The 24545-nt window shown below is 38.6% G+C and overlaps 1 protein-coding gene across 1 annotated transcript; it reads right to left on the bottom strand.

The window, feature by feature from the left end:
• Nucleotides 1–644: 644 nt before the first annotated feature.
• Nucleotides 645–20621, bottom strand: LOC132711623 (vomeronasal type-2 receptor 26-like). Its single transcript, XM_087894464.1, has 6 exons — nt 20263–20621; nt 19296–19473; nt 17935–18780; nt 6684–6911; nt 6127–6253; nt 645–1601 (listed from the first exon to the last, which is right to left on the bottom strand). Exons 1-6 carry the CDS (start codon nt 20529–20531, stop codon nt 706–708), a joined length of 2544 nt encoding a protein of 847 aa, XP_087750590.1. The 5' UTR covers nt 20532–20621; the 3' UTR covers nt 645–705.
• Between the last annotated feature and the right edge of the window lie 3924 nt (nt 20622–24545).

Below are 24545 nucleotides of genomic sequence, written 5' to 3'. Positions count from 1 at the left end.
TCTGCTGGCACGAGTAGGACAGGCTTGTCCTAACAGGATGAAGCAGTTCATCAGATAGCCTGGACCTATGCCCTTAAGGACTTTAATGGTCATAACCAACACCTTGAACTGCAGTCAGAAGCACATTGGTAGGCAATGAAGTTTGTGGAACAGAGATGGATCACCCTAGAGGAGCCAAAAACTACTGCTGCTGCTGCACTATGCACCAGCTAAAGCTTTTGAGCAGACCTCAAGGGTAGCTTCATGTAGATGCAATAGTCCAGATGAGAGATAACCAGGGCTTGAGTAACAAAGTACAGGGAGTCATGATCCAGGAAAAGTCACAACTGGTGCAGAAACTGGAGTTGTGCAAAAGCTCCTGTGCTTACACCTGCCATCTGGTCTTTCGGCTGGAGTTGTGACTTCAGGAGAACCCCCAGCTTGCAAACTGGGTTTGAACAGATAATGCAGAACTAAGGATGACAAACTCTCAGATCCTGGAGCTCCCTGTACCCAAAGCTACTCAGTTTTGACACGGTTATTTAGGAAACATGCTATAAGTGTTTCATTCAAAAGGTTATGTTTCACAACTGCATATTTTTGGTTTAAAAAAACCAAAGAACTTGTTTTTAAACATTTCTTCAAGATGGTCAGTAGCCCTTTAATGAGACAAATGAGGATTCTGTCACAATTTAGAGAACTTATAGTGGACACAATAAATTAGTTTCATTTCTTTGTCAGCTGTTCCTTTCTGTTCAAATCCGGCCTCAGAATAATAATGTAACATTTGGGGGAAAAGATGCAACCCAGTAATCCAGCTGCAGAAGCCAAAATGGAAAAGATCTCCACAGCTACCATGTATTTTCCCTTGGTGCTCAGATAGGTGGGAACAAACGTTATCCAGACATTACAAAAGACCAACATGCTGAAGGTGATAAATTTGGCTTCATTAAAGCTGTCAGGTAATTTCCTAGCTAGGAAGGCAACTGAAAAGCTGACAGCAGTCAAGAATCCCAAAAAACCAAGAACAGTATAAAACAAAGTGGTTGAACCTTCTTTACATTCTAGGACAATTTCTTCAGCCATGGAATGCATGTCAGAATCTGGGAATGGGGGGGAAATTGCCAACCACACTGCACAAATGGAGAATTGTGTTAAAGAGCATGAAAGAACTATAGCGTTGGCCAGCCTTTTCCCCACCCATTTCCTCATTTTGGATCCGGGCTTGGTGGCCATGAAAGCAAGGACCACTATGATTGTTTTCCCCAATATACAAGAAAGAGCTACCGAGAAGATGATGCCAAAAAAAGTTTGTCGCATGAGACATTTCACCTGATCTGGTTGCCCAATGAAGAGCAAAGTGCAGAGGAAGGAGAGGAGGAGAGCAATGAGAAGAATGTAGGTGAGGTTCCGGTTGTTGGCTTTGACAATGGGGGTGTCCTGATGCTTAATGAAGATTCCCAGGACCATAACTGAGATGAAAGAAAAGAAGGAAGCAATAGCTGTCAGGCTAATTCCCAGAGGCTCTTCATGAGACAAAAATGTGATGTGTTTTGGAATGCAAAGGTTGTGAGCTTTGTTTGGGTACTGATCTTCTGAACATGGGAAACAGTCATCTGCATCTGAAAAAGATATTATTGCAGTCAAGTGTTTAATGTTATAGACAACAGCCCATTACCAAATTGGTCATCACTTCAGAGATATTTCTTTTCCTGACTGACCATTTGAAATCTTCCTTCTTTGCTTCTTCCTTTTCTCCCTTCCTCCCTTCCTCCTTTCCTTCCTCCCTCCGCCCTGGTGAATTTGAGATGACCATGAAGCCCTGCTGAATTTGAGATTTTTCTACGCTAACCCCTTCTGCAAGATATATTCAGTTGGTCCAGCTCCAGTGATTAATGGGGCCAGTGGGGTTCCAAAGTGAGTTGGGGAGTTGTTTCATAGGATTTGCTGCATGGGCCTGCCAAATCCCTCACTGTTACTGGAATAGAGAGTTAGCAGAGGGCTTGGATAGATGATGTGTTTTGGAATGCAAAAATTGTGAGCTTTGTTTGGGTACTGATCTTCTGAACATGGGAAACAGTCACCTGCATCTGGAAAACAAATTATTGCAGTCATGTGTTTAATGTTATAGACAACAATCCATTATCGAATTGGTCATCATTTCAGAGACATTTCCTTTCCTGACAGTGAGCATTTGAAAATTAACTTCCTTCCTTCCTTCCTTCCTTCCTTCCTTCCTTCCTTCCTTCCTTCCTTCCTTCCTTCCTTCTTTTCTTCCTGTCTGCCTGCCTACCTGTCTCCCTCCCTCCCTCCCTCCCTTTCTCCCTGCTATATGAGGCCCTGGAAACCTTGATATTTTTATATGCTAACCCCTTTTGCAAGACGTATTCAATTGGTCCAGCTCCAGTGATTAATGGGCCCAGTGAGGTTACAAAGTGAGTTGGGGAGTTGTTTCATAGGATCTGCTGCATAGGACTGCCAAAGCCCTCACTGTTACTGGAATAGAGAGTTAGCAGAGGGCTTGGATAGAATTGAACAGGGTCAGACCCATGCAACTTTTTTCATCCCATTGAACCAGGCATTCTCGGTGCTTTATGGAGGATTTGAGAGAGTTGAAAAGAGTCAAGAGACATCTAGAGAGTTGCCGGAGTAAAACGAGGGATGAATCTGAACAATGACAAGCTAGAGTCACTATTAAGTGTGTGTCACTTCTCAAAAAGTTATTACTGGATACAAACAGTTCATAACTTTTGTTCAGTCTCCCACCTGCCCTTTTTAGGGAAGGTGGTTGAGAAGATGATTGTGCTGCAGCTCCAGGAGATCCTTGATTAAATGAATTATCTGGACTGCTTTCAGTCAAGTTTCAGGCCTGGATATGGGAAGGAAATGGTATTGGTCATTCTTTTGGATGATGTCTGAAGAGAATGGGATAGGGATAGAACATCCATCCTGGCTCTTCTTGACCATGGTATCCTTTTGAGATGGTTTTGGGAACTGTGAGAGGAAAGAACAGTTCTGGTCTGGTTCACCTCCTTCTTCTTTGATCAGTTCCAAAGGGAGAAAGAACTCCAGTCTGCAAGACCAACTATTGGGTGCTATATTTTCTCTGTACCTTTTTATTATCTACAAAAGTCAGCCTATTTCCCCCAACAATCCGAGTCCTCATTTTATCGACCACAGAAGGATGGAAGGCAGAGTCAACCTTGAGCCAGTGAGAATTGAACTGCCGAACTGCCAGCAGTTGGCAGTCGGCAGAATAGCCTGCAATACTGCATTCTAACCACTGCTCCATCATGGCTCTTATGTACTAGTTATAGCCTTTTCAGCTCTACTCTCTATCACTCATATCTTGGTCATCTCCCATATGGATTATTGCAATGCAATCTATATGGAATTACTCTTGAAGAGGCTGTAGCTGATGTAGAATGCAGCATCACAAACAATATTGGGCACCCTTAGGTTTCCACATATAACACCTCTGCTGTACAAACTTCATTTTTTTTCTCAGTTGCTTCTGGGAGTTCAATTCAAGGCATTTGCTATTACCTTGAAAGCCCTTTCTCAGGTTATTTGAAGAACTGTCATCCCCACTATATGATCCTATCCCACCTAATCGGGCACAGAGGGAATATTGCAGATTCTGTCATTTAAGGAATTTTGGCTGGCAGGTTGCAGGAAGACAGCATTTTCTGCTGCTTCTTCTACTCTGTGGAACACCTTACTCTCAGATGTGAGGCCGATCCTTGGTCTTCATCATCATGTGAGTTGGAGCCCTGGTAAAGCAGCAGATTAAAGCAGACTAAAGCGCTGTTATTAACATCAGCTGCCTGCAATTACTGCAAGTTCAAATCTCACCAGGCTCAAGGTTGACTCAGCCTTCCATCCTTTCTAAGGTAGGTAAAATGAGGACCCAGATTGTGGGGGCAATAAGCTGACTTTGTATAAAATATACAAAAGTATGAAGGCTATTGCTTAACGCATTGTAAGCCGCCCTGAGTCTCTGGAGAAGGGCGGCATATAAATCAAATAAATAAATAAAAAAAGACTGATATGCAACCCTGGGTGTCATGAGGACATTCTTTTCACCTTAACATTTTAACTTTTAATGCTGCAACCCTTCTTTTAAATTTTGTTTTTAACTTATTCTTACTTATATCTCTATACTACGATTTGCTTTTATACATATAGTCTAGTGAAAAGAAGAATCAGGGGTGTCATGATAAAAGTGTTCCAATATTTGAGGGGATGCCACAAGGAAGAGGTGGTCAATCTATTCTCCAAAGCACCTGAAGGCAGGACAAGAAACTATGGATGGAAACTAATCAAGGAGAGAAGCAGCCTAGAACTAAGGAGAAATTTTCTGACAGGGATAACAATTAATCCAGTAGGTGCTTCAACATTGGAGGTTTTTAAGAAGATATTAGATAACCACTTGTCTGAAAATGTATAGGCTTTCCTGCTTGAGCAGGGAGTTGGACTAGAAGACCTCCAAGGTCCCTTCAAACTCTGTTATTCTGTTACACTAAGATATTTATTTATGTATTTACTTACTTACTTAACTATTTATTTATTAAATTTATATTGCCACCTATTAGAAGACGGTGACTCAAGGCAGCTTACAAGAATATAAAAACCTTCTATAAAAACAATAAAACTAATAAAAGAGACAATCAAATAATATATTAAAAATAATATAATAAAATAATCCCCACACCCCCACCCCGGTGACAATATATCAAACAAACCATTTAATGGGCTCCATCCCACTCTGGGTTCCCCAGACCCCCTGGCAGTACCAGGTCTTCAGTGCCTTCCGGAAGAGTCTTAGAGTGGGGGCCATTCTAATCTCTGGGGGAATGATGTTCCAGAGAGAGGGAGCCACCATGGAGAAGGCCCTTCTTCTGGATTCCACCAGGTGTATCTCCCTAGGGGATGGGACCCACAACATTCCTTGCCTCCCTGCTCTGGTGGGTCAGGTAGGTATAACCAGCAAGAGATGGTCCCTCAGATAACCTGGTCCCAATCCATTACGGACTTTAACGATGACAACCAGCACCTTGAATTTCACCCAGAAGCAAATTGGCAAGAGATGTGATACATGTGCACAGTGAAGTCTGCACAAAACCATGCAGGCCGCTGTGTTTTACACCAGCTGGAATGTGTGGATGGTCTTCAAGGGCAGCCCCATTTAGAGCAGGTTGCCAGGTTGCAGTAGTCAAGACAGGAAGTGACTAGGGCATGAGTGACAGTGAGTAGGGATTGTTGATCCAGGAAATTGTATAACTGGTGCACAACCAGCAGTTTCGCAAAGGCCCTCCTGGCGACAACCACCACTTGCTCTTCAAGCAGGAGTCGCAAGTCCAAGAGAACCCCCACATTGTGCACAGGGTCTGTTTGGGATAATGCCACCCCATCCAAGATCAGTGGTGGCAATTCTTCTTGGGCCAAAGAACCCCAGAGACACTCAGTCTTTCAAGGGTTTAGTTTGAACCATTGCTCCCCATCCAGCCCCTAACAACCTCCAGGCACTGTCAGAGGGAGGACACAGCATCACTTAACTCACTACAAGCTGAGACATACAGCTGAGTATCATCAGCATATTGATGATACCTCAGTCCATGGTGATGGATAATCTCACCCAGGAGCTTCATACAAATGTTGAACAGGAATGGAGAGATTATGTAAAACCCTGTAAACTGTCCAGATTCACTTAATTCAGATGATGGTATAGAAATGTGATGGATACATAAAAACATAACATAAATCTAAATTATTGTTTGTTTCCCAAAATACACTATCAAGAAATTATGCTTGCTTAACTAACTGACATTTCTCCTTTACCATTTATTTTAAATCTTCCTGAACTGCAATTCCCAAAATGATAATAGGTTCATTCCACCCAATCTTGAAATCCCTTTACTTTCATAGAAAAAATAGGTGAAGATATTTATTTTTATGGTCTGGTTTATCTTTCCAAGAGTAAAAAAAGATGGCATAATATTTGAATAGACTCCTAAGTAACTGACATCTGTCCTATATTATAGACACATTTGAAAAGAGATGGCAAACTATTGTTTACAATTAAAGAGTAATATAAGGCATTACACAAAATAAATAGCATTGAAATCTCTGCTTTAGATCTCTTACCTGTTTTGTTTGAAATTTTACCTTCTGGACATTTAAGGCAATCATAGCAGCAAAAGGGCTTTCCTTCTATTTTTATTTTGCTATAACCTGATGAGCATGGAGGATTGCACATAGAAAAGGGTTGTACCTATTGGACATTGTGAAGGAAAATTGAGAAATTATTACTTAACCTTTCAGGAATTCTTGCATCTGAAAATTGGGTTTGACTAGTATTTAAGGCATATACAGTGGTAACTTGGAACTCAGCTGCTTTAAATTCATTCTTTGGTTGATACTCAATGAAGAAGCTAGAATTTGTTGATATCAGCTACCTTGTGATTCACAACTTTATTCCTTATGAGAACAATTTGTTTAATACTCATCATTTTTGATACTCATTGTGCCTCTCAGAACTTATTAAACCTATTAATTTTTTTAGGGTAATCAAGTTCACGAGTCACTTTGAGAAAAGAGTCATTTTATGCCTGTAATTCCTGAAAGTACTTTCTGAGCATTGAAGCAGTAGGTAAAAATAAAATAAATTATTCACCATGGTTTAATATTGGTGCCAAAACTACCTGATTAAACATGGTGGGCCAGACAATCTCCTCTGCAAAAATAGTAAGAAGATTTTCAGGGGCAGTCACTGGAGCTATGTTTCCAATTTTGATTCGATGAAATGATTGGTTGGGGAAGGTGACCCAGTTGATAACATCAAATCCAGTTGCTAGTTCTCCTCTTTTGTCAAAGGAAACCATTTCTCCAGCACTGTTGTTAAATGAAACAGCTTTCAGATACCAATGAAACTAAATGGAAACCATTAAAAGAAATTTATAACAATTGGAAGAATGAGCAAGTATGAATGAAGGCTCTTTCATAAATTAGGTGTTAATCTTTTAAGAAAGACCAATCAGCAGATATAACATGAGAAATATTTATTGTTATGGGGTATGATAACAGAAACTTGAATACCTGCAGGAATTTGCTTCTCTCTCACAATCTCTCTTCTTTCCCGGGACTAAATTGGCATTTACTTTTTCTTAACAGTCCTTCTAATGACTTTTGCATCTTTCTGAAAAATCATTTACATATTTAGAATTCTTTTATTATTCCCATGCATGTGGGAAGCAATATTATAATCTATGTCAGTTGGACTAATAATGTTGATTCTTAATGGCACCCTGGTTACTTGCTGTTTCTCACATGCTCTGGTGTACTAAAATATTGTGAGCATTTGATCTATGAAGAGCCAACAAAAAAATTGTAGTTTGTCTATTGATTGCTCTTCAATGCCATCCTTTCTTTTTTTCTTATTTATCTCATACTCTTCTCTTCACCGTGGAATCAAAATGCAGTACCCCAAACAAATAATCTAGACTCACTGCAGCTCAATGCCCTCCCTCCCTCCCTCCCTCCCTCCCTTCCTTCCTTCCTTCCTTCCTTCCTTCCTTCCTTCCTGTCACAATCTTCTCCTCACTGTGGAATCAAAACTCAGAACCCAAGCAAATAATGAAAGATAATTACAGTATTCATTGTTAATTTAGGACACTGAAAAAAATTCCATCCAGAAACTAGTAGAGGGAACTACTGCAAAGAGCTTATTTTCAAAAAGGAGGGCAAAAATGATTCATAAGTAATTACATAACAGATCTTGTTAGATCGTGGGTTCAAGAAAGGACAGGACACGTAGTGAACTCCAACACTTTTATTAGGTCCGTAAATTGCAATCCCAGCCGCGGCAGCTCCTTTTATAGCTAGGAGCTGTCCACGGCTTCAGCCACTGACGGTCCTATGAATTTCCCACTCTTGTCCCTGATTGGTCAGTTCAAATCTGCCATTCAATACTCAACACCCCTCCCCTCTAGTTAGCATAACCAATCCTGGAGTCCCTAGGCGACGTAGTCACGCAGGTAGGCGGGTCGTCTCGACTCACGACTTGATCTGCGCAGTTCAGTCGTTTCAGCATTCCTGGAGTGAGAGGTCAAGTTCCGTGGCTTTGCTGGCCCCACCTTTGGAACTCTCTCGAACTCGCCTGCCGGTGTGGAATTATTTTCCTGGGTGTTACTCCCCTCCTCCCCCGGACGACATGTTGGGTTATTGCTGACGGTCTGCTCCTTCTTCTGGACTCCAGATATGTGTCCGCTGCCTCTGGACAGGTTTGAGTTCCTTTCCATGGTGTTTGGTGCTTGTGCTTGTGGTGGGGTGGTGGTCTCTGTCTGGTGGGCCGAGTTCGCTCCTTCTTATTCTGCCTCTGAGATGATCGATGTGGCATTTCCTTTTTTTTAAATATTTATTTATTTATTTATTTATTTTTAATTACTAACATTACAAACAACATATACAATACTTCACCCTGTGCTATACATAAGAAAGGAAGATCTGGTTCTTCGGATATATCCTCATGATCGTCAAAATCCACGTTCTTGGGGTACAGGTACCGAAGCATCCAATTTTCCCAGCGCATAGTCCACGAATGGTTTCCAAATTTTCCAGAAAATATCTTCTTTATAGTCACCATTTCTAATTTTAATATCACATGTCATTTTATCGTTTAGAGCTAATTTCCACATTTCACAATACCATTCTTCTATTCTAAAATTCACATCTAATTTCCAATATCTGGCTATTATAATTCTACCCATTATAATCATAATTCTAATCAATTCTTTCTCATATTTTGTTGGTTCTATTTCCTTAATTATCAACAGTAATATAGTTTCTGGTCTCAATATTATTACTTTCCCCATCATTTCAAATATCATTTCCTCCAATTGTTGCCAAAACTTTTTAACTTTATCACATTTGTACCACATATGTTCATAAGTCCCTAATTCCATATCACATCTCCAACATTGTTTACTAATTTTGTTATCCATCAATGACAATCTTAATGGAGTCAAATACCATTTCCAAACAACCTTATAATTATGCTCTTTAATCCTTACAGATAAAGTCTTCATAATTCTACTCTTCCAATTCACATTCCAATCTAAATCTGATATTTTAATATTAAGTTCTTTTTCCCAATTCATCTTCATCACCCTTTGTGGTTTTCCATCAAAATTTATAATCTTATATATCTTACTAACGAGTCCCTTTAGCCCAATTTCATCTTTCATAATTTGGAATACTAAATGTTCAAATTCAGTTTTACTTCTACTTATTGAACAATTGTCCCTTACCTTCTTAGTCCATTTTTCTATCTGTACTTTTTCAAACCAGCCTAAACCCAATTTTTCAATGATTTCTTTTTTCCTCCTTTCATTTTCTGAAGTTTTTAACCAATCTATTATAGTTTGTATATTTTCATCTTCCATTACCCTATCACAATTTATATTAGTTTTAATCGGCCAATTTTCAATTGTCTTCCCTAAGAAAATTATATCTGGAATTAAAATTTTAACAAATTTATTCCAAATTTTACTCAGTCCCTTTAACCAATAGCTATTAATTACACATTTTGATTTTGCTTTATCTAAAAACCATGTTGAGCCAAATCTCTTGATGTCTTTTAATTCTAAATCTCTCCAATGACTATCTTCACCTTTAAATATTTTTACCACAGTCCGAATAGCATAAGCCCAATAATAATTGAGTAGTTTGGGGATTCCTAATCCACCTTCCTTTTGATTTTGATACCACATTTTCTTCACTAATCTAGGTCTTTTCCCACTATTGCAAAATTTATCCAATTTCTTCTGATATCCTTCAATATCTTTCTCTGTCAAGTTTAACGGTAACATCTCAAATAAAAAATTAAACTTTGGCAACAACATCATCTTACACATTGCAATTCTACCAAACCAAGACAACTTTATCATTTTATATTTATCTATCTTTTTCTCAATTTCATTCATCACCACATCATAATTTAGTTTTTTCATTTCTTTAACTTTGAGTGAAAGTGTTATGCCCAAATATTTCAATGTTTTTTTAATCCTTATCCCAAGTTGTTCTTGCATATTCTCCCACTCCTTACCATTATTATTCATTAATAGTTCAGATTTTGACCAATTTATTTTCAAACCTGTCATTTCCTCAAATTCTTCCAAATGCTTATGTATCTTTTTCAAATCTTTCTCTATACCTTTCAAAATAATCAAAGTATCATCCGCATACAGATTTATCTTATATCCCTTATACCCTTCCAATTCTTCATCTTTTTCTATCATTTTAGTCAAAATTTCCATAACTAATAAAAATAATGTGGAGACAGGGGACATCCTTGTCTCGTACCTGCTTCCAATCTTATCTCTTCTGTCAGCCTTCCGTTCACCTTCACTCTTGCACTACTTTTTTGATACAGTTTTGAAATAACATGTATAAACTTATTACCAAAATCTAGTACCTCAACAATTGTTTTAATAGTTTCCCATTGTACAGAGTCAAAAGCTTTAAAAATATCTAATGATACTATACCTATTTTATCAGCATTATATTCAGCAACATCTATAATATTTAATACTCTTCTGACAATATCATTCATGTATCTACCCTTCACAAAGCCTACTTGGTTATAACTTATATATCTATCTATAAATCTACTTAATCTATTACTTATAATGGCGGTAAATATCTTTGCATCTTGATTAATTAAGGAGATAGGCCGATAGGCTCAATCCTTTCTAAGTCTTTATCTGGTTTAGGGATTATAGATATCACCTTTCTATTCCATGACAACGGAACTTCTCCACCATATAAAATTCCGTTAAATAGTTTTTGCAATTTTGGTATTATTATTTCCTTAAATTCTTTATAAAACTCAGCAGGTAATCCATCTTCACCTGGAGCTTTCCCTAATTTTATTTTTTGTATTACTCCATTAATCTCATCTTGTGTTATATCTTCTTCCATCAAGTCTTTATATGTTTGGTCAATTTTCACAACATGTTTTTCTAAATAACTTCTCAGTTTTTCCCGATCAATTAATTTTTTCGAATATAAATTTTGAAAAAAATTCCTGAACACTTCGCATTTTTCTAATTTTTTATAGCATCTTATACCCTTATCATCTATCAAGGCTCCAATTTCTCTCTTCTCTCTTTTATTTTTCGCCATCCTTGCCAATAACTTAGAGTTTTTATTGCTAAATTCAAAAAAATTCCTATTTAAATATCTCATATTCTTTTTTACCAATTCTATATCTTCTTCTATCAATTTATTTTTTAGCAAATTTAGTTCCTCCAAAAAAAATTTTTCTTTAGTAAGCAAAAATTGATTCTCCAATTCCTTAATCTGGCTTTTATCTTTTTCAATTTTATTTTTATAATTTTTATATTTTCTGCTTGATAACTTGATACTTTCCCCTCTAAACACTGCTTTCATCACATCCCAAACAATTTCAGATTTAACCTCTCCATTATCATTCAATCGCCAACATTCTTCCCATTTTTTAAATATCCATTTTTTATCCTCCTCATTTTTATACAGTTTTTCATCATATCTCCAACAACTTCCTTTTTTCTCAAAATTAAAATCTATTTCCATCGTAATTTCTGCATGATCAGAATCCTTAAAAATTCCCACATCTATCTTATCCACATTATTCAACAAGTCTTTAGAAACTAAGATACACTCTTTCAGTTCCTTTCACTTCTCTCCAAGCACCCACCACGCCGTTTCGAAACATCCATTTATTTAAGGTCCCCATTTTATTTGCTCCTCCACAACGAGTGGGGTTAGTACTATCTATTTTATCTCTAATTAAATTAAAATCCCCAGCCACAATTACTTTCCCTACACTTTCACTTTCCAAAATTTTAGTTATTTTTTCAAGAAATTCTTTTTGCTTCTCATTCGGTAGATATAAATTAACCAGTGTCACTTTTTCCTCATTAATATTTCCCACAATTATTACATATCTTCCTTCTTCATCCACGATTACTTGTTCTTTTTCAAAATATACCCTATCTGATATCAATGTTGCAACTCCTCTAGCTTTTGAAGTTCCAAAAGATTTTTCATAAATTTGCATACCCTTTATATACATTTTATTTGAGCCTTCAGATTTCTGATGGGTTTCTTGCAAAAATAATATATCTGGTAGATCTCTTTTAATTTTAAGTTCCAATCATCTTCTTTTGATCTGATTCCCTGTACCCTTCACATTCCATGTCATTATTTTTATTAAACCCATTTAAACTGTAACTTTTTAAATCCTTTCCCCTCCTCTTCCTTTCTGTGCCCAGATCCCAGCACTAATCTCCCACATTCCAAACAACATTCAACATAAAAGAAAAAAAAATTAAAAGGGGCAAAAGACACATCAAACATTAAATAACAAACAATCTTCGTCCCCCACATCCTCAATTGGTTTCCGCCTCTATAAAGAGAGTGGGGGAGAGGGGACGTGCTAATGGCCGGGTCACTTCTTTCGGGTAGTCTACCTAAATTCATCTCTCAGAGAAAAGGGTGGTAACTTCTCCCCACACTCAGCTTCCTGCAATTCTTTTTCAAGATCCTTCAATTTCTTATCCGCTCCATCTCCCATTATATCATCACGACTTTTCTTTTGTTCAACCATCGCAGGTGAGATTTCCTTCCGCTTTAATCCTTTAGGGTCTTGTCCTCCAGCAGCCCCTTTTTCTTCTGGTGTTGATGTTTTTGCATATGTTCCACCCATCTTGAGCATTTGATCTTTTATCTCTGTTATGTCCTCATACTTTACAATCAATCCAAGTTCATGTAAGTATAACACTGCATCTGTTTCCAAAGTAATTATTTGCATTCTTCCTTTATAAAAATTATAAAATTATAAAATTTCCAATGTCAGCCATCCTCGGTCTGCAATCTGTATGACAAAGGTCCTGTTATTTGTGTTATTTCTTCCGGTATCCAGAAGGGGTTGCCGCTGAAGTTTTTTGCATAAAGTTTGTCCCCCACTTGGAATTTCCGGACCTTGCTTGTGGAGTCCATGGGTTTCTCCGGGCTATATTGTCTAATGGGGACCACAGTTTTCTTCCCATCAGCAGTTCCGCCAGCTCTGGTGGGTGGATGCGCCCGGTGTGATGTGCTGAATTGTGAGCAGCTTGTCTATCTTAGCTTGCATGTCCCCGGGTCCCAGCCATGCCAACGTTTCTTTGGTCGTTCTCACCATTTGTTCTGCAAGCCTATTAGTCGACGGCTTTCCCGGTGCTGATAGTGCGTGTCGGACCCCCTGGTTGGGTAGGAACATCTCGAAAGCGTTGGCGGTGAATTGGGGCCCGTTATCTGATACTAGCATGTCTGGAAAACCGTGTATTGCAAACAGTCTTCTCAATGTTTTGATAACGGCTTCCGTGGTTGTCGACAGCATCAGGAATACTTTTAACCATTTTGAAAATGCATCAACTAAGATCAAGAACATGTTGCCCTGGCATGGCCCTGCAAAGTCTATGTGTATCCTTGCCCAGGGTGTTCCTGGGTTCTCCCAATCGTGTGTGGGGGCAGTGTGTGGTGCCGGCCGTGATTCTTGGCAGGGTGTGCATGTTGCTACCCAGGTCTCTATTTCCTTATCCATCCTGGGCCACCATACATAACTTCTTGCTAAAGCTTTCATCTTCACTATTCCCGGGTGCTCCTCATGTAATTAGCTCAGAATGTTTTGCCTCAGAACTTTAGGAATTATGACTCTGTCCCCCCACAAAAGGCACCCCTTTAGTCCTGACAGCTCGGTTTGCCTGGATTTGAAGGGTTGAAATTCTGTGTCCACGTTTGTTTCCGGCCAGCCTTTCCAAACCCAATTTAAAATGCGCGCCAGGGTTTTGTCTTTCGCGGTGGCTCTCGCAATGTCTGCAGTGGAGATTTGAGCGCTTTCCATGGTTTCGATGGTTTTGATGAGTAGTGTGATTGATACTGGGGCTGGATCTAGGGCCAGGGTATTTGCAAGACCACCTGCTGCTACCAATAACCTTCCACCGGCCAATACGGTCTCACAGAGAGGGCATCCTCAGGGTGCCGTCGGTCAGGCAATGTCGGCTGGCGGCCCCCAGGGGGAGAGCCTTCTCTGTGGGGGCACCCGCCCTGTGGAATGAGCTGCCTCCTGGAATACGATTGATCCCGGATCCTTGAGCCCTGAAGACGTTTTTATTCCATCAAACCGGCCTAGCCTAAATGGTTTTTTAAATTGGGATTTTAAATTTTATAGATTTGGGGGTTTTAAATTGGGAAGCTAGTGATTTAATTCTTTTTAATTATCTTAACTTTTGTATTTGTATGTTTTTTAATTTTGGCTGTTCACTGCCCTGAGTCCCTTCTGGGAGAAGGGCAGTATACAAATTAAATTATTATTATTATTATTATTATTATTATTATTATTATTATTATTATTAACAACAACAACAACAACAACAACAACAACAACAACAACAACAATAATAATAATAATAATAATAATAATAATAATAATAATAGTAATCTATTTCCAGAAGCGGGCATCTGCTGAGAGCGTCAGCGTGGTCAATTGTTTTTCCGGGCTTGTATTTCAGCTGGTATTCGTAGGCTGTTAAGAACTCTATCCAGTGCAGCATTCTTGGTGATAGGATGGGGGGTGTGGGTTTGTCTCCTATGATGATGCCCAGTAATGGTTTGTGGTCAGTGATGAGTTCGAATCTCCGGCCGTACAAATATTCGTGAAATCTTTTAATTCCGGCTACTGCAGCTAGTGCCTCTTTATCTAGCTGGCTGTAGTTCCTCTCTGGCTTGGACAACATTCTGGAGTAGAATGCTGTTGAGGCCTCTTTTCCATTTGGCATGCAATGGCTCAGTATAGCTCCAATGCTGAAGGGTGATGCGTCGCACGTCAGCCGGATTGGCCGTGTTCCTCTGTACTGAACTAATATTCTGTCTGATGTTAATAGTTTTTTTATTTCTCTAAAAGCCGTTTCTTCTTTCTTCCCCCACTTCCATTCCGTTGTCTTATTCAGCAGCCGGTGGAGCGGTTCAGCAGTTGTGGTTTTCTATGGTAGAAAGATATTATGAAAGTTCAGTAAGCCTAAGAAAGCCTGTAGTTCTGTTTTGTTTTTTGGTGTTGGCGCCTCCTTAATTGCCCTCAGTTTCCCAGGTGTGGGTCTTATTCCGGATTCATCAATTAAATACCCCAGGAATTCTACTCGCTTTTCTGCCAGGTTGCATTTATTCTTTTTTACTTTGAGACCCACTTCTCTGAATCTAGATAGCACTTCTCTGAGGTGTTGCTTCAGCTGGTCTAAATTCTTTGTTGAGATGAGCACATCATTGAAATATGGAACAACTCCCTCAATTCCTTGTAGTAATCGTTCCATCAGGCTTTGGAACAATCCTGGGGCTACACTGACTCCAAATTGTAACCGCTTGTACTTGAACGCACCCCTGTGCATTACGATTGTTTGGGCTTCGGCTGTGGCATCATCCACAGGGAGTTGCTGATATGCCTGTGCTAGGTCTAGTTTGGCGAATATCTTCCTTCAGCCCAGCGAATGGAGCAGATGTTGCACCACTGGTACCGGGTAAGCGCTCTGCTGCAGGGCCTTATTCATGGTACTTTTATAGTCACCACAGATGCGTACCGACCCATCTGGTTTAACTGGGGTGACGATGGGTGTTTCCCATTTCACATGGTCTATGGGCTCTAATACTCCTTAAGGAACAAGCTTGTCTATTTGCTCATCTATTTTGGGCCTTAGAGCAAAGGGGACTCTTCTGGGCTTGATCCGGACAGGGGCAACTTGGGGGTCTAGATTAAAGGATATTGGGGACCTCGCGTACTTGCCTAATTTGCCGTTGAATAGTTCTGCGAATTCAGCCATCAGGTCTTCTTCCCAGCCGCTGTCGCCAATGTGGTCGATGCCTGTTACCGCCAGTCCTAATGGCTCGAACCACTCCAGGCCCAATAGGCTGGGTCTGTCCCAGTTCACAAGAGGTAACTTTGCTTGGAAGTTTTTGTAGGCAACGTTGAATTTCCCTGTGCCAACTATTGGGATTCGGTTTCCCTGGTAGTCTACGAGGGTTAGTCGTTGTTGTTTGAGAGCATTTGTCTTGATGCCTAGAACTAATTGTTGAATCGTTGTTCAGGAGACCATAGATAGGCAGGACCCCGAGTCTACCTCCATTTTGCAGGGTCTCCCCTCAAGGAGTATGCTCGCCGCCATCTTGTTGGCTCTTCCGTGCTCGCACGACCCACTATTAATATTTGGCGGGTTTTGCCTCGCTCTGATCCGGAATCCTCATTTCTGCGGTTTCTTCCAAATGGCTGTTTCTTTCCAGTCGGCTTGAATGCTCGGTTGGATGGTGGTGGGCTTGGTAGGCAGTTCTAGTGGCTTCTTCGGGTGGCTGGCTGAGATGCTCTGCAGGGTCTCACTATGTGCCATTTCTGGTCGCACCGTTGGCATATGGCATCACGGAATCTGCACTCTGCCCTGGAGTGATTTCCTTCGCAGCCTGCGCACTGGAATTCTAGCTTCCCTTTGCTTCGTGGCTTGCCTCTCCGGTTGGTTTGAAGGTGATGGACCTCATCCTCCTCTTCTTCTTCCGACTCTGTTTGTACATCCTCATAATGGACCCCGGATTCCTCCTTCCCTTGTGGTCCTTTATTGACTTTCTTCATCGCGGCTGCCAACTTCTGGGTTACCTCTGATGCTATGGCTTCTTCTAGGGCCTCTTTGAAAGTTATCTGAGGCTTGGCTAGTAGTCTGCTTTGTAATGTAAGATCACTTAGTCCCAACACTAGTCGGTCCCGCATGGCCTCTTCTAAGTTTAGGAAATCGCAGGCTGCTGCTATTTCCCTCAAGGTTGAAACGAATGCACTGATTGATTCACCCTCTTTCTGGTCCCTCCGGTAAAATTCGTGTCTTCTTACCAGGGATGATGCTTGTGGGGCATAGTGCGCCTTGAGGATGTTCTGCAGATCCATCCAGGTCATTGTTCTCAATTCTGTGGGAGCCATGAGCACTTTTGCCATTTTAAATACCGTGGTTCCACAGTGTGTGAGAAAAATTGGTCTCTTTCTCTGCTCCGATAGACTTAGGAGGTCATTTCCTTCAATGTACAAATGGAACCTCTCCATGTACGATCCCCAGTCTTCTCAAGCCGGGTTGAATGGTGCAGGTGGGCTGATTGAAGGCATTGTGGTAGCCAATGATCTGACTGAGTGTCGTGGCCATTGATTGGTTGGCTGTGATTGCAGTGGAGGTTTCAGTGCCTCATTCTCTGTCCTAGGATCCCACCTACATTGCCAGTGTTAGATCATGGGTGCAAGAAAGGACAGGACACGTAGTGAACTCCAACACTTTTATTAGCTCTGTAAATTGCAATCCCAGCTGCGGCAGCTCCTTTTATAGCTAGGTGCTGTCCGTGGCTTCAGCCACTGATGGTCCTATGAATTTCCCGCTCTTGTCCCTGATTGGTCCGTTCAAATCTGCCATTCAATACTCAACAGATCTCAAGTTACTTCAAACTCTCCTGTAATTTAAAGAAAACAATGGTCTTAGAAGAAGCATTTGCATCATATGATTCAGGGGTTCCTAGTGAAATGTTTTGATAGAACTATCAGAAACCACTGTGGGATACAAGGACACATTCCTTATATCCTATTGAACAGTCCCATTCATTTGGAAACTGATTTACCCCACATTCCTTCTAAAACTCCTCTTGAATTAATATTTGACATTGCCTCCTTCTCATTGTGCATTGTTGCACCCCGTGTTTAGCGTTCTCTGGAATTATTACTTAAGTTCCCACATATCACTTATGAGTTAGTTCAGCTTCAGAATACTTTTATTAGTTATACAACTCCAAAATACAGTAATAGCTGAACATTTATATGACTGGTCCTTATATAAATATATAATATATTTTCATTCATGTCGTTTTTACCTGCCACGACTCTTGACTGAGTTCCCAAGCATTTCTTCTTTTTCTGCTCTTAGATGAAAGCATAGCTTGCAAAGCATGGGCCACTGCATAGACAGCATTGTAAATGCTATAACTATGCCCAGTAATACTAGATTCAATCACAGAGTCAGGAAGGGTCTCCAGTGACTCCTCACCAGTGCATTGATTGTCACTGTCCTCATCTAACCCAGCATTTGGGAAAGAACATTCAAATGCATTTTCCCAAAACACTCTTGTCAAACTGTCCTCTTCTTCTGAAGAAGGCTTTCTCATCTGAACAAATTTCTTAAACCCTAATATTTCCTTTGAGGAAACTGTGAACGACAGGGCACCATGGATGAAATCCACGGCCCTATATCTTACAAAGGAGATTGATGTGAATTCCATCTGTGCTGGCATGACCCAAACTTTATCTTTTCTCTTCATTTGTGTGTCTTCATATTCTGAAATAAATGACAACATTCTAAGAATAGCCATGTTCTGATTTTCACCATATGTGATTACAACGTTGGTAGTACTTTTCATAATAGCCTTATACAGCAAAACATAACCATTCAGTTGAATTTCAATATCATTGGTAACAGAGTTCTTTGACAATTCTTCTATGAAATCAAAACAGATGCCATTCTTAGAAAATATATCAAGCCTATTCTGTATGAACCTCTTCCCGTTTTCAGGGTTTGGGACAATGAGCCCAATCCATTTCCACTGGAAGTGAAGCAACAATTGGACCAGCCCCATAATTTGAAGGTCTTCATTTGGAAATAATTGACGGAAGAAAGCGGCTTGTATGTTGTCATCTATCTCTGCAGTAGAACCATATATGAGCTAAGAAAAAAAGAAGAAATTAGAGTATATACTTCCAAATTACTTATGTCTATTTTAAGGATCTTATTTAAATATGAATGTTCTCCAGGCAAGGGCAGAATTGATTACTATTTGCATGTTCCAATATAATTTCTATGATAGTTGTTTCTTTTTGTTTTAATAAACAAAGCTCCAGAAATGTAAGAACTGCAAGAATGAATATGAACCTCCGGATTATGCTATGTTTACACATGTTTCCATGACATGATTTACCCCATAGATTAGCTATATGCAACTTTCTAGCATTTTGAATCATTCCTCTCTGTCCCACACTGGATGAAATATATTTGGATGTTTAGCATGATTGTGATTTTTCCCAAAACACGATATGAGGCGATGTTGGTTATCCCTTTGTTTTGAATGTTTCTGACACTAATAGATTCATAAAGATAAAAATTTGGAATAGAAATTAAACTAAATCAAGCAAGAAATACTGTATTTAGATTTGACTCCTTTCTTTATGGGATGGCTCTTACCTGTGGGATCTTATATTTGCTCAGAATGTTTGACATGAACTGAGCAATGAAAGCATTATGTCCTGCAATCACAGATATTACATTGTCCTTGAGGTCACATTTGTAGTTGGGGATGAACCTTCCCTTTGTAGAGAGAAGCTCCATGGAAGCCAGATAAATCCATTTTGGCAGGTAATAGCTATTGGAGATATGGATACCGAGGGTGATGTTTTGCAAGATCCTGGAATTCTCATTGATTTCTTTGATTGCAAATTCCAAAGCCAAGATGTGCTGGTAGTTGTGCATATAATATCTGAAATGAGTTTTACAACATCTGTAGCCAAATCTGGAATTGGCTGCATTCTAATTGTATCACACAAGTTTAGATTGTGCAGGCACAAGGACTGATACAGGTGGAAGCACTAGCATCAAAGAAACCATTTGTTTAATATTTCAAGAAAGAGGTCTAAGCAATATATCAATCCATAGGCATTCAGGCAGCCCAATTGCAAAATGTAATAAACATCAATAATTAGTGGGTTTTTATCCCTTAATATGGAGGTCTATATTTAATTTTACTCCCTCCCCTAATTTTCTAATTTACTTATTCAATACACTGGAAATTTCTGAGGAATATTTGATATAATATTTGCATGTAGGACTAACTGCAATCATGCACATCTTAACATATCACTGGTATGAAGCAATGCTCTGCAGGCATTTATGTCATGTGTACTTCATCAAGTCATAGAGATATGAAAAAAGTGTATAAAAATTAAACTGATACCTGCTAGAATGGTACCAAAGCCATAGAAATAAAAACACATTGGAAAATAACTTGTGTAACAGATGGAAATTAAAGCAATATTATTGAGAAATAATAGTGCAGGATAGGCAATTTAACATTCATCATCCATCCTAATTCAATCATGTCACAGGCTTTAACTATTTTGTGTATTTGCATTACTGAAAAACAGGAATTCCATACATTAAATCACCAAACAGTTCATCTGATGTATTTCTTCTGAATGTTATTTCATCAGATACCATGTACATTTGATAAGAAATGCCTGCAATGACCAAATCTTCTGAATGATATCGCTTGTGCTTAATGAAAGGCTGATTTCCTACAGAACATTTAGCAAGGGTTGTATCAGCTTCTACAAGGAAGGACAATATTGCTATTGCAAGGAATAATATCATTTTGTACAACAATTTATCTCTCATCCATCTGTTCACTTCCTGAGAATTAGGCATTTGAAATAGGACAGACTAGAGATACAGTGTTCCATGAGGCTGCTTTAAAGTAGAGATTTACTTTTTAAAAAATCAGAATGACAGGACTTGGTCCTCTAGCTGTACCCTTGGAAAAAAAAGAATATTGCATCTTTATTGCAGGGGAAATATATTACTTTTAATATTTTCTGTAACTCCTTAGAGATTGAAAATAAGAATGCACAATTGATAATGATTGTACAGGTCTAGACATGCTCAGATGAACAAACCAACTTGTGATTCACAGGGTATTGTAACCTGCAATTAAGGACAAAATTATAGTGACGGGGACAGAAAGAACTCAATGAGAAATGTAAAAAGTTTTGTTCTCCTGGAACTGCAGTTGGCTTCTAAAGGAAATTTACAGCTGAATTCAAATGGAAATTTCAGTCATGATTAATTAAACAACAAAGTAAATCAAATTAAATTGCATTAAATGAAATTTGGATCTCACTGTTAAGAAGCATCATTCTCTTCAGATATTTTAAAAATAATACAATTAATCAAAATACTGGTACTGTCTGAATTTTGTTTGATATGCCAGTTGGTCACCAATGTGCTTATTTGTGTCACACTTATAATATTAGCATTAGCACTGCATACATAATTCTTCAATGGAGGTTTTCCCCCTTGGGGAAATCAGTAACAGAAGTAGAATAACTATTGGCACATTTGGGGCATTTCCTCCTCTTCTATATGGGTCCTTGAGTGAAGCCCAACTTGAGATAGAGGGAGAGAGAGAGGGAGAGGGGTGAGGAGAGAGAGAGAGGCCCATACACTTTATGTGTATATAAAAAGTAAAGGTTCCCCTTGCACATATGTGCTAATCATTCCCGACTCTAGGTGATGGTGCTCATCTCCGTTTCAAAGCCAAAGAGCCAGCTATGTCCAAAGATGTCTCTGTGGCTCGCATGACTAAACACCAAAGGCACCCAGAACGCTGTTACCTTCCCACCAAAGTGGTCCCTATTTTTCTGCTTGCATTTTCTTCGTGCTTTTTAGGTTGGCAGAAGCTGGGACAAGTAATAGGAGCTCACACCGTTATATGGCACTAGGGATTCAATCGACAAACTCAGTGTCTTAGCCACCGAGCCACCATGTCCCCACCTATGTTTATATACATACACATAAATAAATATAAATGTACTATACATACATAGATTTTTTCCAAACTTTGCTATTTCAGTAAAAGAAAATATTTGTAGCTAAGGGTTGAACTGTCTGGACCTTAGTGCTCGCTGAGCTTGTTTGCTTTCTTGCAGATTTTTCATTGGATTAGTAGATAACATCATCTGTACTACAAAGGAGTGGGGTTTGCTCTCATTGTGTATGGTGGCTTGCCTTGTCAGTGAGATTTTCATGGTTCCTTAATTGGGCTGTTGTTCACTGTTAGCTTGTTTGACAGCATTACTAGTTTCTTGATTGGACTTGTTTACCTGATTGTTGGTCTAGCATTAATCTTTCTGTTGATTGCCAGTGATGCGGTGTTTTAAAATGTTTGTTTTCTTTTTGGCTTTTTGATTGTCTCTTTGGAATGATATATAATTGTTGTTACCTTTATATGCATTTTTGGACTCGTTTGGTCCCTGATTCTCAGTTGAAAGTATGGTTTCCCAGCTGAAACTATGGTTAAGACATTCCATGTGTTTTGACATAGAAATTAGCATGGAGATTAAGGCACTTCCATCATGTCTTCTGATGATGATTGGTTGTTGGTGTTCATGGATGCTCTCTAGTAGTCTTCTGACTTTTGTCCTACAAAGGGCCTGTTACAGTCCTTACACTATATGTTGTATATGCTGGGCCTTTTGATTTACTTTTGATGCTTTGGGGGGGCTTTAATTGATTTATGAGAGATACAGGAAAGCCACCTGGTTTGCCCTTTGCTGTATATTATTTACTCTTGTAAATAATTGTATGTTGTGTTAGTTATTTGTTTTATGAAATTTACATTGACAAGTAGATAATATTAGGGAATTGTCAAAACTGCTGAAAGATTTCAATCCCTAATCCTAGAAATACTTACACATATATCTTTTTTTTATTTTCTCAATTCTGTTTTAGAGGTTTGCCTACTGCCAACAGATTTACCATCATTTCTATGAGTTACATCTTTTTTAGACATGCTCAAACCAACGGGATACACAGGGTATCACAGGGTATCACAAGGGTTACAGGGTATTGTAACCTGGAATTAAGGACAAAATGATAGTGACAGAGGACGGAAAGAACTAAATGAGAAATGTAAAAAGTTTTCTTCTCAGACTATTGACTCTGGAGGGCCATGATTTACAACTGGGTTGGCAAGCCTTCTTGTGGCATGAGAAAAACAAGAGTCATGGTTACTTTCAAAGACATTACAAAATGAATGCACTATTGTTAATATGGGAGAAAATTAGAGAACGTTATTTGAGGATACCAGTTTGGCTTTCAACAGTGGAAGCACTGATCCATCCAAACATCATTAACAGTGGAAATATTGTTAGATATAAATATATTTTGAATAAAAAGGTGAAATTTAAAACTAAACAAGAGCTGAGTGATCAAGGCATCGACATGGCATGGTATTCACAAGTGCAGATACATTCTAGATATGAGAAAGATGCTAAATATGGTTTCTTTAAAGAATTAAGAGAATTAGATAAGATGTTAACAGGGACAGAAGAAAGATTGATAAAAAAGCTGTATAATTACTTATTGGTCATTATACTGGAAGATGAACAAGTGAAGGAGACAATGATAGCATGGGCAAAAAAACTTTGATTATACAATAGAATTAGATAAATGGCAGAAGTTGTGGGACAACTAACAATGTCAACTGCATATAAAGAAAATCTGTATAAGATGTTTTATAGATGGCATCAGCCCAGAGTCCTCGGAGACTGGGCGGCATAGAAATATGAATAATAATAATAATAATAATAATAATAATAATAATAGTAGTAGTAGTAGTAGTAGTAGTAGTAGTAGTAGTAGTAATAATAGTAATAGTAATAATATAATAATAATAGACTTAAAACCAGAAATATTTTTGTTGGGGATTTTACCTGAAGCTAAAGGGAATACACATTTAATTATACACTTATTAACCGCAGATAGAATTGTATTTGCACAATACTGGAAAAGGAGAGAGATCCCTACTGATGAGAATATGATTAGGAAAATATTAGAATGTGCAGAAATGAATATATTAACCCTTGCTCTAAAGGAGAAAGGACAAACTGAATATTATATGACATGGGAATTATTTTATGAATGGTTGGGGAAAAAATAGAAATTAGAAATAAATGGAGATCAGTGAAATATAGAAAACATATTAAGATAGAGAAGCATACAATATGATGATTCTTACTAATATGACAATTAAGATTATTATATTTAATATTATTATTATATTCTTATTAGATGATATGTTAAGAGGGAGAAATGAATAGATGTATTATGCTCATTATTTTTATTGTAAGATTAGAGAATGAATATCAATGTAATGAGTACTGTAAATTTTGCTTGTTATTGCACAGATATATTTATACACAGACGACACACTGTTTAATGGAAGACGGAATGTTTAATAGAAGAATAGAATAGAATAGAATTTTTATTGGCCAAGTGTGATTGGACACAAAAGGAATTTGTCTTGATACATATGCTCTCAGTGTACTTAAAAGAAAAGATACTCTCATCAAGAATCATAAGGTACAACACTTAATGATAGTCATAGGGTACAAATAAGCAATGAAATCATATTAGGAAACAGTCAATATAAATGGTAAGGATACCAGCAACAAGGTTTCAGTCATACAGTCATAAGCAGGAGGAGATGGGTGATAGGAATGATGACAAGATTAATCGTAGTGCAGACTTAGTAAATAATTTGACAGTGTTGAGGGAATTATTTGTTTAGCAGAGTGATGGCATTCGGGAAAAAACTGTTCTTGTGTCTAGTTGTTCTGGTGTGCAGTGCAGTTTAAGTTTAAGTTTAATTTTTTTTAAAAA

Source organism: Pantherophis guttatus, chromosome 4, assembly GCF_059756535.1.
Source record: "Pantherophis guttatus breed Tessera chromosome 4, ASM5975653v1, whole genome shotgun sequence".
In the NCBI taxonomy this organism is placed as follows: Eukaryota; Metazoa; Chordata; class Lepidosauria; order Squamata; family Colubridae; genus Pantherophis; species Pantherophis guttatus.
The sequence above is the reverse complement of the archived record's forward strand: the minus strand, read 5'-3'. Positions and strand labels throughout refer to the sequence as shown.